The 15,755-nt window shown below is 46.9% G+C and overlaps 2 protein-coding genes across 16 annotated transcripts in view; both read left to right on the plus strand.

The window, feature by feature from the left end:
- Positions 1-984: 984 nt before the first annotated feature.
- Positions 985-8,636, plus strand: LOC100396040 (transmembrane protein 14C). 6 transcript variants are annotated; one of them, XM_078368949.1, is made up of 6 exons: positions 985-1,206; positions 2,459-2,522; positions 2,847-2,923; positions 3,776-3,877; positions 6,643-6,730; positions 8,520-8,636. In XM_078368949.1, the coding sequence occupies exons 2-6, from the start codon at positions 2,503-2,505 to the stop codon at positions 8,569-8,571; spliced, it is 339 nt and encodes a 112-aa protein (XP_078225075.1). In that variant the 5' UTR covers positions 985-1,206; positions 2,459-2,502; the 3' UTR covers positions 8,572-8,636. The 6 variants fall into 6 exon arrangements, with proteins under 6 accessions (XP_078225075.1, XP_078225076.1, XP_078225077.1 ...); XM_078368950.1 differs by having other exon boundaries at positions 985-1,094; positions 2,379-2,522; XM_078368951.1 differs by having other exon boundaries at positions 985-1,094; positions 2,445-2,522.
- Positions 985-15,755, plus strand: part of LOC100395327 (transmembrane protein 14C) — a 59,425-nt gene continuing 44,654 nt past the window's right edge. For 4 of the 10 annotated variants that reach the window (XR_013534149.1, XR_013534148.1, XR_013534150.1 and 1 more), the window contains exons 1-3: positions 11,435-11,723; positions 14,504-14,580; positions 15,495-15,596. Coding sequence is in view for 6 of the 10 variants with exons in the window: in XM_017968879.5 (XP_017824368.3) it covers positions 11,461-11,723; positions 14,504-14,580; positions 15,495-15,596 (442 nt within the window). In the remaining 4 variants the exon portion in view is untranslated. Of the gene's footprint in view, positions 1,095-8,518; positions 11,847-13,486; positions 13,565-14,503; positions 14,581-15,494; positions 15,597-15,755 lie in introns of those variants that run through there. The other 6 variants (XR_013534151.1, XM_078368937.1, XM_078368939.1 and 3 more) reach the window with 5 other exon arrangements.

Below are 15,755 nucleotides of genomic sequence, written 5' to 3' on the forward strand. Positions count from 1 at the left end.
AAGTCTTCAATTAAAGTGAAGGTCTGGCATACTGCAGTTGCCGAAAGTTCTTAGTCATTATCAGCTTTGGCTGGTTAGAATCAGCTATGATAAACACGGGCTTCAATTTTGCTATCTGGAAGGTAGGGTGCTGCGGCAAGTGGAAGTTTTTCAAGAATATGCGCTACAATTTGCTTTATTCCCTGACGATTCTATTCATCAGATTTGTCTATGTTGATACTTGCATGGGATGAAGGAGAGGGAGAAGTCAACGATGACAGCAAATTTTAGTGTAGAGCAACCGAGCGAATGGTGGTGCAGGAAACAGAAGAGGAGCTGCTCGGAGGTGGGAATGGAGATAACGTCATGCTGTGGACATTTGGGATCCACAGAGCTGGGTGGAGATCAGATTTAACTTGCTCTTTCTTCCCCTTTAAGATAATTCTCAAGTAGCCTCATTCCCTAAAACAAACGGATATTTGGCAGTGAGCCAGCCACATTATTCTGCAGCCGCCATGTTTTCTTGCAGGTAGAAGGCAGGCCCTTTTTGGTGTAAACAAACGAGATCGGGCTTGAGTGACAATCCTCCCTGACGGCCAGTATCTGGTCTTATACCCTGTAACTTGTCCCTCTATTAATGGGGTTCTTCAGAATCCAGCCTCAGAAGCCCTCTTCCCGCAGCTGTGGCCTCCACCTCTGGCCTGGCGCAGCTCACGTGGTCCAGCTTGTGCAAGACCCAATTCCAATTCCGTGTTTCTGGCTTTTGGCCACTCAGGATAGAACCTGGGACTGGTGCTGGTCGGTCCTGTAGGCGCTGTGGATCGAAGAAGCACAGAGATTCCCCGCCCCGTTTGCGGGACTCTGACGCGCTCCGCGATGCCCCGCCCCACTCCCCGCCCACTGGAAGCAGGGCACGTGTTGCTATTCTGAGGCTGAAGCATCGCGATTATTTGCCTGCCCCTCTCCCAGAACATTGCGCATGCGCCATGAAACCGCGCCTCCCCCGCCCCGGTCCCTGGACGCCGAGCGACCGCCGCCGCCGCGAGACCTGGCTGATCTGCCCCGCGGCTTGCACGCCCTTGTAGACTCTACGGGCTTTCGGGAGATCGGTGCGGGTACTTGGGGATTATTGTTACTGTTTTCTGCAACTTCTAACTTTTAGTGATTATTTAGGAGTTTCACGGCCGTCTGCTTTTCGTCCCCCCGATTCAGCCGGGCCTTTAGTCGGTGTGTTCGGTGCTTTTCTCGTTGGGTATTTTCTACTTGTCTTAAAAGTGGTTGTGGACGTGCGGAGCCCCTGAGCTCCTGAGGCAAAGGCTCACCCATGTAGCATAGTGTTGCCTCGTTTCCTGGAGGTTTTGTTGCTCCATCTCTTTAAAAGCCTCGCTAACTCATTGCCAGTTAAGAACTGTCGCAAGATCCCAAGCCCCCTGCCCTTTCCCGTTTTATGGAAACTTATTTTTTTTTTCTTGAGGGAGGGTCTCTGTCGCCCAGGCTGGAGTGCAGTAGCCAGAATATGTCTCATTGCTGCCTCTGTCTCCTAGGCTCAAGTCGTCCTCCCATCTCCGCCTCCAAGGTAGCTGGGATTACAGGCCTGTACCACCATTCCCGGTTAATTTTTTTGTATTTTTTTAGTAGACAGTGGGTTTCACTATGTTGGCCAGGCTGGTCTCGAACTCCTAACCCCAGGTGATCCGCCCGCCTGTGCCTCCCAAAATACAGGGATTACAGGCGTGAGCCACCGCGCCTGGCCTGATTGTTTAAACAGAATAAACGGGATATGCATTGCTTTCATCTTGTTAGGCTCACTGAATACAGGATACTTTTCTGTAAGAAAATAGGAGCTGTTTTTCCAAGGCTGCAATGTCACATGTGAATATGGCTAGGGTTTCTGTATATTTTATCCTCTATTTCTGCCCTCCTAACAATAACTGTGAGTTGGACGCAGATGTTTCTAAAGAATTTGACTGTTGAAATTAGATGTTGCGGCGGGGGCGAAAAGCAACAACCCGGCCTCTTCTACACGAAAGAGACGTTAAAGTAGTTGGATTAAGGGCCGCTTCTACACAAAAGAGACATTAAAGTCGTTGAATTAAGGGCACGGGAGGACTTGCTTTCCGATTTAGTGGTAATGTGGATAGCTGATGAAGTGGCTAACACGTTTCCTAATTATAGAGCTGGTCAGTTGACCTTGCTGAGTTTCCTGTGGGCCTATGTGATTAGAATTGAGGTTTTGATGACAGTGGTCGGCATCTGTTCAGCGTTTACTATGTGCTAAGCACTTTTACCTATGACCCCCACCCCCACCCCACCCCCAAATGGTCACAACAGCCTCAGGAAATTGGTAGCAGTGTTATCCCCATGGTACAGTGAAGGATGCTGAGACTTAGGTTGTGTAGCTTGCAGGTTGGACACACTTCTTTCTGACTGCTGGAGAGCTGTGCTTTTAACTGCCTCTGATCCAGCCCGTTTTCTGCAGGTGCAGGCCTGGGATAGTCTCCTGTCTGGACAGAGAAGAGAAGAATGCAGGACACCGGCTCAGTGTGAGTGGACAGTAAATGTCAATGGAGTAGCCAGGAGCTTGTGGAAACCAGAGTTCCTTTCCTCAGCTGAAAACCCTAAAAGTAGACTGCCTGGGGCAGCATGGGCAATAGGAGGATCAATGGACCTGTGTGCCAGTGACTTGGATTTTAGTCCCAGCTCTGGCTTTGCTGAGTTGTGTGACTTTCAGAAAGTCATTCAACCTCTGTGGGCCTTATTTCAGTGATAGGACCTGTGGGGAATGATTACCTTTTAGTCCGATCAGTGACATTATGGTTTGTTTTTAAAGCCAGGTTAGCACTGACTTCTCACGCTCATGTTTTCAGAGTGCCTTTGCATTGGATTGGTTTTGGCTATGCAGCACTGGTTGCTACTGGTGGGATCATTGGCTATGTAAAAGCAGGTATGGTTTTGTTTTTACTTGGCCTCTTAACATCTTCACATTGTTACAGTGAAAAGCGAGTACCCAGGGTCCCTGAAGAGCCATTGAGTCCAGTTTGCTGTAGGTCCCCAGGCTGGGGTGCAGGCTTCCTTGTCAGTCTTGCAGCTCCTGCATTTGCCTTTTGGTTATCTGGTCAAGCCAAGCCAGGCCTCTTGTCAAATTCCTAGTTTTTGTCTCTTTATCTAAAGACAAACAGGGGTTGTTGTAGATTGTTGCTATCATTGACGGCCATGCATCAGCCATGGCCCCAAGTGCCATCTCTGGCCTCAAGTAGGAGGAAACCTCTGGTCTTCACAGACTTGTGTTTTGAAGTCTCCTCGTTAGACCGGGCAGGGGTGTGTCAGTGGCTGTGTTTGTTTCTGCCCCCTTGTCCTTGCCTACATTCCCACCCCAACCCCTGCACCAGAATTCTTATTTTCAAATTTTTTATTTTTTTTTTAACTGACTGTTTCCCCCTCTCCTTTTGTGATTTGCTGGATGTCCTGCCTGTACATCCTGCCTGGTCATGGTTGATCAGGCCTGACTAGAAAGAAGGCCTAGTCACAGTTCCATGTAAGGAAGGAAGATGGCCTTCTTTCCTTTCCTTAGATGGAAGTGCCCTGCTTATTAGAGAAGAAAAAGATGGGGTGGGAAGACCCTGGCTTCTCTGATAAGATAGAAAAGTCCCTGAAACATCCTCCTGCTTGTATCTACCTTGGTTATGAGCTGAGAGTTCTCTTTGCTGTCTTTCTTTGTAGGGAGGGGTGTCTGGTGGATTCTGTTAGTGAAGTAAGTGCCTCATGTTAAAATGAAGCTGTGTTTGCTTCCCTCTAGGCAGTGTGCCATCCCTGGCTGCAGGGCTGCTCTTCGGCAGCCTAGCCGGCCTGGGTTCTTACCAGCTGTCTCAGGATCCAAGGAATGTTTGGGTTTTTTTAGGTATGTCTGCTTTTGTATGTCCTTAGGGCAGCTGTGTATGCGGATTACTCTTTTTCCCAAAGGCCCTGGTTTGGTGGGATGGGGCAAGTTTGTCATACTTAACTTATGACAGTTTCACTGCTTCTACCAAGTCTTTGGAAAGTTTTAAAATGAGAGTGCAGATGCAGGAATTGTGCTGGTTTCTGTTTATCTTTTATGTACAGAATGTGGAAAGATTTTTATACCTCATGAATGTATCTACCCAGTATCATTAAACTTCTATATGTAGAAATTGAGTGATAAACTCCTGTATAACAGTTTAGCATTAAACTTCTGTAAGGCCAATATGTGTCAACTGTTGAGGTCCCCACTGAAGACCATTGGCTTCATCATCACTAAAGTATCACATATCTGGGTTAGGTTTGCATTGGAATTGCAGTGTTCTTATTTGAAAATCACCTTTAGCAGTCAACTAAAATGTGACTGCGGTGGCTCAGGCCTGTAATCCAAGCACTTTGGGAGGCTGAGGCAGGTGGATCATGAGGTCCACAGTTTGAGACCAGCCTGGCCAACATGGTGAAACCCCGTGTCTACTAAAAATACAAAAATTAGCCAGGTGTGGTGGCACGTGCCTGTAGTCCCAGCTACTGGGGAAGCTGAGGTGGGAGAATCACTTGAATCTGGGAAGCGGAGGTTGCAGTGAGCTGAGACGGCACCATTGCACACCAGCCTGAGTGACAGAGTAAGACTCCATCTCAAAAAAAACAAAACCAAAAAAAAAAAACAATTATAAAGCTTAGCTGGGCATGGTGGTGGGCACCTGTAGTCCCTGCTACTCAGGAGGCATAGGCAGGAAAATCATTTGAACCTGGGATGTGGAGGTTGCAATGAGCTGAGATCACGCCACTGCACTCCAGCCAGGGCGACAAAGCGAGACTCCGTCAACAAAAAAAACATAAAAAACATGGATGTAGAAGCAGGACTGGAAATGTACCCTGTGAACAGCAAGGACAGTGAATAGTGTGGGGGAACAGAAGAGTCCTTATCAGGGTGGCTTTCAGCACATTTCTGTTGGGCTCCACCTGTGTGTCAGACACTGCTAGGAGTATGCATTTGTCACCATCTCCACAAACCCCCGATGTGGGAATGAGTGCCGTGCAGGAGGGAGAAGCCTTATGATCCATACACATCAGCTGGGGTTGGGAAGGGAGGTCAGTGATGGCTGATGAGGTGTGCTGGGGAAGGAGGTGCACCCAAGTCCCAGCTCTGCCTAACAGCTTCCTCCCTCATGATCCAGAATGACTTTCAGTCTGTGTTTTCCCTTCCTCTAATCCTACTCTACTCAGCAAATGACCTCATACCTACTTCAGGGGAAAAAAGCAGCCATCAGGTGGGGACTCCCTGGAGGCTTTAATTTCCAAGCCTCAGTCCTGTTTCTCTCCTCTCCGAGACCAGCGTCTTCCTCTGGGTTTGGGTGTCTTCTCCCCGACCTTCTCTGGAGTTTTACACTGGCAAGGATCCTGTCTTGTATTTGTATTCCCCCTTTTAGGTGGACCCCCTGTTGACATTCAGATGTGCTTGTCTCCTTTCCCTTCATGAAATTCCCTTTTTTTGAAACAGAATCTTACTGTGCTGCCCAGGCTGGAGTGCAGTAGCAAGATCTCAGCTCACTGCAAACTCCATCTCCCGTGTTCAAACAATTCTTCTGCCTTAGCCTTCTGGGGAGGTGAGATTATAGAAATCTGCCAACACAACCAACTAATTTTTCTGTTTTTAGTAGAAATGGGTTTTGCCATGTTGGCCACGCTGGTCTCAAACTCCTGACCTCAGGTTTGGGAGGCTGAGGCGGGCAGATTGCCTGAGCTCAGTTTGAGACCACTGTGGGCAACATGGTGAAACTTGGTCTCACTAAAATACAAAAAAAAAACAAAAAAAACACAACAGGTGTGGTGGTTGGCACCTGTAGTCCCAGCTACTTAGGAGGCTGAGAGTTGAGAATTGCTTGATCTTGGGAGGTGGAGGTTGCAGTGAGCCAAGATCATGCCATTGCACGCCAGACTGGGCAACAAAGTGAGACTTTGTCTAAAAAAAAAAAAAAAAATGCCACTCTGTTCATGTTTCCCTCTACTTAGTATCCTTTAATAGCTTCTCATTGCTCTTAGGGTGAAAACCCAGTCCCTAGTATGGGCTTACAAGGCTCCATGTGGTCTGGCCCCTCTTATTCACAAACTTCATCTTGACTTCTGTGCCACACTGGCCTTTTACGGTGAATGTGCTGTGCTCTCTCATCCCAGGTCCTCTGCATATACTGTCCCCTCTCCCTGGAATGGGCCTTCCCATCCTTCAGCTCATTAACTCCTGCTGTAAATTTAGATCTCTGCCAATCTTCCCTTCTTTGGCTAAGACTTGCATGATCTTCCTGAGTAGGTTGATCCCCTTGTTATGCTTTTTTGTGTAGCATCAATTATACCTGAAGCACAAATTGTACCTTCTTTTTCTTTGTGTGTTTCTTTAAAGTCTGTCCCATCAGACTGAAGCATTGTAAAAGGGCAAAGACAGTTTCGATTACCTTTGTATTCTCCAGTACCTAATACAGTGTTTGACCAATATTGGTAATTGGATCCATAGGATGTGGGCAGCCAGTAATCTCCCCCTACCAGGGGCAGGAGGAATGAGCATAGGATGAGGCGTGAGCCTTCAGAGATAAGTGGGGCTTGGCCCACTTCTGATTCCCCTGCGTAGAAGATATAATGAGTTTTCACCCTTCTTTATATCTTTTTCATCAGCTACATCTGGTACCTTGGCTGGCATTATGGGAATAAGATTCTACAACTCTGGAAAATTCATGCCTGCAGGTTTAATCGCAGGTGCCAGGTACTTTCCCTTCTATTACTCTTCTTTACCATGTAGAGTTCAGTTTATTGCCTGGGATACTTTATGCATTCAAAACCTTACTTGTTTCAGGATATCTGATGCTATGCATCAACTGACATTTGATTTATACACTGATTGGAAACACTTCAAAAGCAATAGCTGGTTTAATGTCAAAATGGCTGAGTATATCCATTCACTGTGGAAATGGCTTTGTTCTCATATTTGCTCTCTGGTCCATCCTAGCTCCTCCCCATGGTGGCCAAAGTTTCAGTGCAAACCATGACCGCAGCCTTTTGTGTGACTTGCACAGAAGGTATGGGGGTCCCATATTTCTTAGACATGTAGGTGTTTGTTATAGAAAATTTTGTTAAAAGGGAATTTCGATTGAATCCTGTTTTTTAATTTTTTTTTTTGAGATGGAGCACTGATCTGTCGCCCAGGTTGGAGTGTCGTGGTGCAATCTCTTATCACTGCAACCATCGGCCTCCCTGGTTCAAGTAACTCTCATGCCTCAGCCTCCATAGTAACTCGTACTACAGGCATGCACCACTATGCCTGGCTAATTTTTGTAGTTTTGGTAGAGATGGGGTTTCACCATTGTTGGCCAGCCTGGTCTCAAACTCCAGACCTCGTTATCCACTCGCCTCGGCCTCCCAAAGTGCTAGGATTACAGGCGTGACCCACTGCGCCTGGCCCTGTTTTCTAATTTTGATTATAAAACCTAAACCAAATTGTGGTTTTAAAAAGTTTAGTTATAGGCCAGGTGTGATGGCTCCTGCCTGTAATCCCAGCACTTTGGGAGGCTAGAGTGGGTGGATCACTTGAGATCAGGAGTTCAAAACCAGTCTGGCCAACATTGTGAAACCCCATCTCTATGAAAAATATAAAAGTTAACCGGTCGTGGTGGCACACACCTGCAATCCTAGCCACTCGGGAGGCTGAAGCAGGAGAATCGCTTGAACCTGGGAGGTGGAGGTTGCAGTGAGCCAAAATTGTGGTGCTGCACTCCAGCTTGGGCAACAGAGTGAGTGAGAGCGTGTCTCAAAAAAGAAAAGAAAAATTTAGTTGTTAAGTATCTAAAGACATCCTGAAGGTGGGGGAATTTTAAAAAATCTGTTTTGGGCCAGGCATGTTGGCTCACACCTGTAATCTCAGCACTTTGGGAGGCTGAGGCAGGCAGATTGCCTGAGGTAAGATACAAAATTAGCTGCGCATGGTGGCACATGCCAACTACTCAGGAGGCTAAGGCAGGAGAATCGCTTGAACCTCGGTCGTGGAGGTTGTGGTGAGCCAAGATCATGTCACTGCACTCCAGACTGGGCAACAAAAGCGAAACTTTGTCCAAAAAAAAAAAAATCTGTTTTGGAAAAAAATTACATGCTCTACTCTAATTGTAGTTGTGATGCTGCCAGTATAATGTTTTATACCTGAAGCAAAAGAGTCAGTGTGGATCAAGGTCTAGAGCAGTAAACTGAAAAGCTGGAGATTCTACCATTAATTAGTTTTGTGTGGTGGGGAAGTCTTGTTTTCTTGCCTCCACTTCATCTCTTTAAGTTGTTGGCAGTTGCATTAGGATCCAGCTCATGTGTGCTGTTTTAAGACCGCAGTGTGAGACTGTCCCTTGGCATGCTTTTTCTCTGGTTCCTGCAAAGATGGAAATTTTACCTCTGACCATCTCTTGCCTTTGTATCTCCTCCCCTATGCAGTTGTGAGGAAGCTGGAGTTCCTTAAAAACAGTTGCCTGTTCTGTCCTTTACCTGACGTTTCTATCTGTGTTTCTTTTAAACAGTTTGCTGATGGTTGCCAAAGTTGGAGTTAGTATGTTCAACAGACCCCACTAGCAGAAGTCATGTTCCAGCTTGGACTCATGAAGAATTAAAAATCTGGCATATTTTACTATTTTCAATGTATGAAGAGAAATAAAGGCAGCATTTTTTCATCTGACATTTTACCTAAAAAAAAAAAAAGCCACCAAACATAGCAGAGGGGTGGAAAATCAGTCGTTAGGATTACAATCCTACAGGGGTGGCAAGTATGTTACAGAAGAGCTTAATAAGACCCTCATAGAGATCAATTCTTATATATTGATGTGATCTCTTTTTTTTGTATCTGTAGGTAAATCTCAAGGGTAAAATGTCAGGTGTCAACTTTGAGGGCCCTGAAATCCCATTCCCTGCTTGGAGGAACGGTGTGAAAAATATCTTAGAGATTTAGAATATCTGTTCTTTTGCTCATCTTAAAGCACAGACTGATGTTGAAATTATGTTAAATGAAATACCAATGAAAATAAAGTTTACTATAAAAAATATTTCCTATGATGTCTTCATTGCTAGAGCTGTCTAGTTCATAGAATGAGATGTCGATAGCAGCAAAATATAGAAATGTGAAAGTATTTTGTTGCTATTTAGAAACCTATTTTGAGTAATTTAAGGACCAAGGAAAGTTATTTGATTGTACATTGCATTGAAGCTTATTTCAAAAATGATCTCTGGGGATTTTCTTAGTTTTTCAAGAGAAAGGGTCTTTGTTGCCGAGGCTGGAGGGCAGTGGTGCAATCATATCTCACCGTAGCCTCAAACTCTTGGGCCCAATCATCTTACCTCAGCCTCCTGAATAGCTGGTACAGCTGGTGCGTATCAACACACCCTACTAATTTATTTCATTTTTTTGTAGAGATGGGATCTTGCTTTGTTGCCCAGGCTGGTCTCAAATTCCTGGTCTCAAGTGATCCTCTCTCCTGGCCTCCCAAAGTGGTGGAGTAATAAGCATGAGCTATTGTACCTGGCCACTGAGGATTTCTAAGATTAGGATTGTGTAGAGAAAAAAAAAAGGTATTTTTGTTGTTGTTGTAATTACTTCATACATAAATGTGAAACTAGAAGACTCATCTAGAGCTTGAATCACCTAATTTGGTCTCTACATTGGATACATTAACTGGATACTGGTACATTTCTAGTTTACTTTATTCCTGTTTTAGCATGAAGAATTAACTCAATCTGGTACCCCTTGCTTTAGTTTTCATTCCCTCTTTAAAAGGAAAGGATACTAGCTACTGAGCTCTACCCTAACTGGCATTGGTTTACAGTATGATTCAGGCATCGTATGTATTAGCATACACCCCTTGAAATTGTTCCTAGTTTTCTATCCTTTTTTATAGGATACCAGACAATTAAGGGCACTTGTGTTGCAGTGGTAGAGGTATCAGAAGGCCATAGACCAGCCAAACACACCATCTTCTCAGGCTTCTATAGCTAATATTTTGAATTGTGATGTTGGCCATTTTTTCATGTGTCATGGAATGTTTTCCAAAGGGCATACATTTTTGCCACCTTCAGTCATAGAGGAGGACCTGGCTCCTCCTGAATGTGGGAATTTAGGTGTCAAGTTGATGCCTGTGTGACTATTTGGTCCCCAGCAATCAGCCTGGAAAATTCTAAGGCTGCCCACTGATGGGAGGCATGAGGTCTTCATAGCTCTTGCCAACTCCCCTTGTTCCCGCTTCTCTGCAAAGATCCTGGAGTATTTACTGTCACAAGGGTTGTGCTGGGTCCTAGCACTGTATAAAGGACAAGCCATGGTGCTTGCCCTGTGTACCTACACAGAAGAGCTATGTGTTCTGGTCGAGGAACGACACTACAAGAGGCAGCATATTGTAGAGTTAAGGATGTAGGCTTTGACTTAGACCTAACTTTAAATAATAGCTCTAACACTGACCAGGAATGTAGGTAATTTAATTCTCTGAGGTTCAATCTCTTCATGTATAAGGTGGGGGAAGGACGTGAGGATCATCGTGGATGATCCTAATTAAGGTTTGAAGCTTGCCCCTGCATAGAAATGAGTCCCTAAAGCCATTCCCTGCCGGTTAAGACAAGTCTCCTTATTAATTGTTCAGGAAAGTCTTCAATTAAAGTGAAGGTCTGGCATACTGCAGTTGCTGCAAGTTCTTAGTCATTCAGCTTTGGCTGGTTAGAATCAGCTATGATAAACACGGGCTTCAGTTTTGCTATCTGGAAGGCAGGTGCTGCGGCAAGTTTTAAGTTTTTCCTTAAGAATATGCGCTACAATTTGCTTAATTCACTGACGATTCTATTGATCAGATTTGTCTATGTTGATACTTGCATGGGATGAAGGAGAGGGGAAGTGAACGATGACCGCAAATTTTAGTGTAGAGCAACCGAGCGAATGGTGGTGCAGGAAACAGAAGAGGAGCTGCTCCGAGGTGGAAATGGAGATAACGTCAGGCTGCGGACATTTGAGATCCACAGAGCTGGGTGGAGATCAGATTTAACTTGCTCTCTCTCCTTTAAGATGCTTCTCAAGTAGCCTCACTTCCTAAAACAAACGGATATTTGGCAGTGAGCCACATTATTCTGCAGCCGCCATATTTTCTTGCATGTTTTTGGTGTAAACAAACGAGATCGGGCTTGAGTGACAATCATCCCTGATGGCCCGTATCTGGTTTATACTCGGTAACTTGTCCCTGTATTAATGGGGTTCTTCAGAATCCAGCCTCAGAAGCCCTCCTCCCGCAGCGGTGGCCTCCACCTCCGGCCTGGCGCAGCTCACGTGGTCCAGCTTGTGCAAGACCCAATTCCAACTCCGTGTTTCTGGCTTTTGGCCACTCAGGATAGAACCTGGGACTGGTGCTGGTCGGACCTGCAGGCGCCGAGCCTGGGGACAGAGGAAGCAGAGATTCCCCGCCCCATTCCAAGACTTCCTGGCGCGCTGCGATGCCCCGCCCTACTCCCAGCCCCCGGGATGCAAGGCGCTTGCTGTTGCTGCTCGGCAGCTCTAGGTCCGCTGCCGCCGTCCCCTATTCCCTGCCCGTCCCTCTCCCGGTACACTGCGTACGCGCCACAACGCTCCGCCCCTCTCCCGCCCTGTCGCGCCCCCCGGGAGGCAGAGCCTACGCGGCCGCGTTTCCGGCGAAACCTGGCTGCATTACCCCGCGGCTTCTGTGCCCGTGTGGACCGTGCGTGCCTTCGGAAGATCGGTGCGGACCCTTGGGGAATAGTCTTATTATTTTCTGCCTCTTTTAGCTTTTAGTGATTATTTAGGAGTTTCACGGCGGTCTGCTTTTCGTCCCCCGGATTCAGCCGGGCCTTTAGTCGGTGTGGTCGGTGCTTTTCTCGTTGGGTATTTTCTGCTTGTCTTAAAAGTGGTGGTGGACACGCGGAGCCCCTCAGCTCCTGAGGCAAAGGCTCACCCATGTAGCATAGTGTTGCCTCGTTTCCTGGAGGTTTTGTTGCTCCATCTCTTTAAAAACCTCGCTCACTCACTGCAACCTCCAGTTAAGAACTATGGGCAAGATCCCAAGCCCCCTGCCCTTCCTCGTTTTATGGAAATTTAATTTTTTTTTTTTTGAGGGAGGGTCTCGCTCTTGTCGCCCAGGCCGGAGCGCAGAATATGTCTTACTGCAGCCTCTGCCTCCAGAGCTCAAACTAGGCTCCCACTTCAGCCTTGCCTGGCCTGATTCTTTAAACAAAATAAACGGGGTGTGTGTTGCTTTCCATCTTGTTAGGCTCACTAGATACAAGATAGTTTTCTGTAAGAAAATAAGAGCGCTGTTTTTCCAAGGGTGCAGTGTCAGATGTGACTGACTGGGGTTTCCTTATATTTTATCCTTCCCTTATCCACCCAATATTTTATCCGTCCTCCTAATTGTAACTGTGAATAGGGGCTGGGCGCTGTGGCTCACACCTGTAATCCCAGCACTTTGGGAGGCTGAGGCGGGCATAACGAGGTGAAGAGTTCAAGACCAGCCTAGATGGTGAAACCCTGTCTCTACTAATATACAAAAATTGGGCCGGGCGCGGTGGCTCAAGCCTGTAATCCCAGCACTTTGGGAGGCCGAGGCGGGTGGATCACGAGGTCAAGAGATCAAGACCATCCTGGTCAACATGGTGAAACCCCGTCTCTACTAAAAATACAAAAAATTAGCTGGGCATGGTGGCGCGTGCCTGTAATCCCAGCTACTCAGGAGGCCGAGGCAGGAGAATTGCCTGAACCCAGGAGGCGGAGGTTGCGGTGAGCCGAGATCATGCCATTGCACTCCAGGCTGGGTAACAAGAGCGAAACTCCCATCTCAAAAAATAAAATAAAATAAATAAACAAAAATTAGCCGGGTGTGGTGGCGCATTCCTCTAATCCCAGCTATTCGGGAGGCTGAGGCAGGAGAATCGCTTAAACCAGGGAAGCGATGGTTGCAGTGAGCCAAGACTGTGTCACTGCGCTCAAGCCTGGGCGACATAGTGAGACTCCATCCCCTCACCCCCCCAAAAAAACCTGTGAGTTGGATGCAGAAGTTTCTAAAAAAGTTGAGTATTGAAATTGGGTGTTTTGGAAGGGACAAAAAGCAACACCCCTACCTCCCCCAAAAAGAGACGTTAAAGTAGTTGGATTAAGGGCACGGGGGTACTAGCTTTCCGATTTAGTGGCGGTATGGTTAGCTGATGAAATGGCTAACACATTACCTGATTATAGAGCTGGTCAGTGGGTCCTGATCAGTTTGCTGTGATTAGAATTGAGGTTTTGATGACAATGGTCGGCATCTGTTCAGCGTTTACTATGTGCTAAGCACCTTTACCTGTGACCCCTCCCCACCCCCAAATGCTCACAACAGCCTCAGGAAATTGGTAGCAGTGTTATCCCCATGGTACAGTGAAGGATGCTGAGACTTAGGTTGCATAGCTTGCAGGTTGGACACACTTCTTTCTGACTGCTGGAGAGCTGTGCTTTTAACTGCCTCTGATCCAGCCCATTTCCTGCAGGTGCAGGCCTGGGGTAGTCTCCTGTCCGGACAGAGAAGAGAAGAATGCAGGACACCGGCTCAGTGTGAGTGGACAGTAAATGTCAATGGAGTAGCCAGGAGCTTGTGGAAACCAGAGTTCCTTTCCTCAGCTGAAAACCCTAAAAGTAGACTGCCTGGGGCAGCATGGGCAATGGGAGGATCACTGGACCTGTGTGCCAGTGACTTGGGTTTAAGTCCCAGCTCTGGTTTTGCTGAGTTGTGTGACTTTCAGAAAGTCATTCAACCTCTGTGGGCCTTATTTTCAGTGATAAGACATGTCAGGAATGATTACATTTTCTTTTTTTTATGAGATGGAGTCTCGCTCTGTTACCACACTGGAGTGCAGTGGCATAATCTCAGCTCACCGCAACCTCCACCTCCCAGGTTCAAGTGATTCTCCTGCCTCAGCCTCCTAAGTAGCTGGGAGTACAGGTGTGGGCCACCACGCCTGACTAATTTTTGTTTTGTTTTGTTTTTTGAGAGGGAGTTTTGCTCTTGTTACTCAGGCTGGAGTGCAACAGCGTGATCTCGGCTCACCGCCACCTCCGCCTCCTGGGTTCAAGCAATTCTCCTGCCTCAGCCTCCTGAGTAGCTGGGATTACAGGCACGTGCCACCATGCTCAGCTAATTTTTTGTATTTTTAGTAGAGACGGGGTTTCACCATGTTGACCAGGATGGTCTCGATCTCTTGACCCCGTGATCCACCCGCCTCGGCCTCCCAAAGTGCTGGAATTACAGGCTTGAGCCACTGCGCCCCGCCTAATTTTTGTATTTTTAGTAGAGATGGAGTTTCACCATTTTGGCTAGGATGATCTTTATCTCCTGACCTCATGATCTGCCTGCCTCGGCTTCCCAAAGTGCTGGGATTACAGGTGTGAGCCACCCCACCTGGCAGGGATGATTACCTTGTAGTTCCATCCTATGACAGTATGGTTTGTTTACAAAGCCTGGTTGGCACTGACTTCTCCCCCTGGTGTTTTCAGAGTGCCTTTGCATTGGTTGGGCTACGGCTATGCAGCACTGGTTGCTTCCGGCGGGATCTTTGGCTATGTAAAAACAGGTATGGTTTTGTCGTTACTTAGCCTCTTAACATCTTCACGCTGTTAGAGTGAAAAGTGAGTGCCCAGGCTCCCTGAAGAGCCATGTCTTTTTTTTTGCTTTTTTGTTGTTGTTGCAAACAGGCACTTGTCTGAGGAGCCATCTCCTTTGAGTCAGGTTTGCTGTAGGTCCCCAAGCTGGAGTGCAGGCTTCCTTGTCAGTCTTGCAGCTCCTATACTGCCTTTTGGATATCTGGCAAAGCCAAGCCAGCCTTCTTGTAGAATTCCTTGTTTTTGCTTCTTTATCTAAGATAGGCAGGGGTGATTGTAGATTGTTACTGTTGATTGCCATGCTTCAGCCATGGCCTCCAAGTGCCATCTCTGGCCTCAAGTAGGAGGAAACCTCTGGTCTTCACAGACTTGTGTTTTGAAGTCTCCTCGTTAGAGGCAGGGGTGTGTCAGTGGCTGTGTTTGTTTCTGCCCCCTTGTCCTTGCCTACATTCCCACCCCAACCCCTGCTCCAGAATTCTTATTCTCAAGATTTTTTATTTTTATTTTTTTTAACTGACTGTTTCCCCCTCTCCTTTTGTGATTTGCTGGAGGTCCTGCCTGTACAACCTGCCTGGTCATGGTTGATCAGGCCTGACTAGAAAGAAGGCCTAGTCACAGTTCCATGTAAGGAAGGAAGATGGCCTTCTTTCCTTTCCTTAGATGGAAGTGCCCTGCTTATTAGAGAAGAAAAAGATGGGGTGGGAAGACCCTGGCTTCTCTGATAAGATAGAAAAGTCCCTGAAACATCCTCCTGCTTGTTTCCACCTTGGTTATGAGCTGAGAGTTCTCTTTGCTGTCTTTCTTTGTAGGGAGGGGTGTCTGGTGGATTCTGTTAGTGAAGTAAGTGCCTCATGTTAAAATGAACACTGTGTTTGCTTCCCTTTAGGCAGAGTGCCATCCTTGGTTGTGGGGCTGTTCTTCGGCAGCCTAGCGGGGCTGGGTTCTTACCAGCTGTCTCAGGATCCAAAGAACGTTTGGCTTTTCCTAGGTATGTCTGCTTTTGTATGTCCTTAGGGCAGCTGTGTATCCTGATTAGTCTTTTCCAAAAGGCCCTGGTTTGATGGGATGGGGTGACTTCATCATACTTAGGACAGTTACACTGCTTTAAAATAGGGGTAGGGTGGTGAGAATCGTGCTGGTTTCTGTT

The sequence above is a fragment of the Callithrix jacchus genome, chromosome 4 (assembly GCF_049354715.1).
Source record: "Callithrix jacchus isolate 240 chromosome 4, calJac240_pri, whole genome shotgun sequence".
NCBI lineage: Eukaryota > Metazoa > Chordata > Mammalia > Primates > Cebidae > Callithrix > Callithrix jacchus.

What these genes read in the sequence shown, in the direction of transcription:
- LOC100396040 (XM_078368949.1), top strand. Translation starts at nt 2,503, where the DNA reads ATGCAGGACACCGGCTCAGT. An exon ending in CATTGGCTATGTAAAAGCAG is followed by an intron (nt 2,924 to 3,775) that starts GTATGGTTTTGT and finishes GCTTCCCTCTAG; the next exon opens with GCAGTGTGCCATCCCTGGCT. An exon ending in GAATGTTTGGGTTTTTTTAG is followed by an intron (nt 3,878 to 6,642) that starts GTATGTCTGCTT and finishes CTTTTTCATCAG; the next exon opens with CTACATCTGGTACCTTGGCT.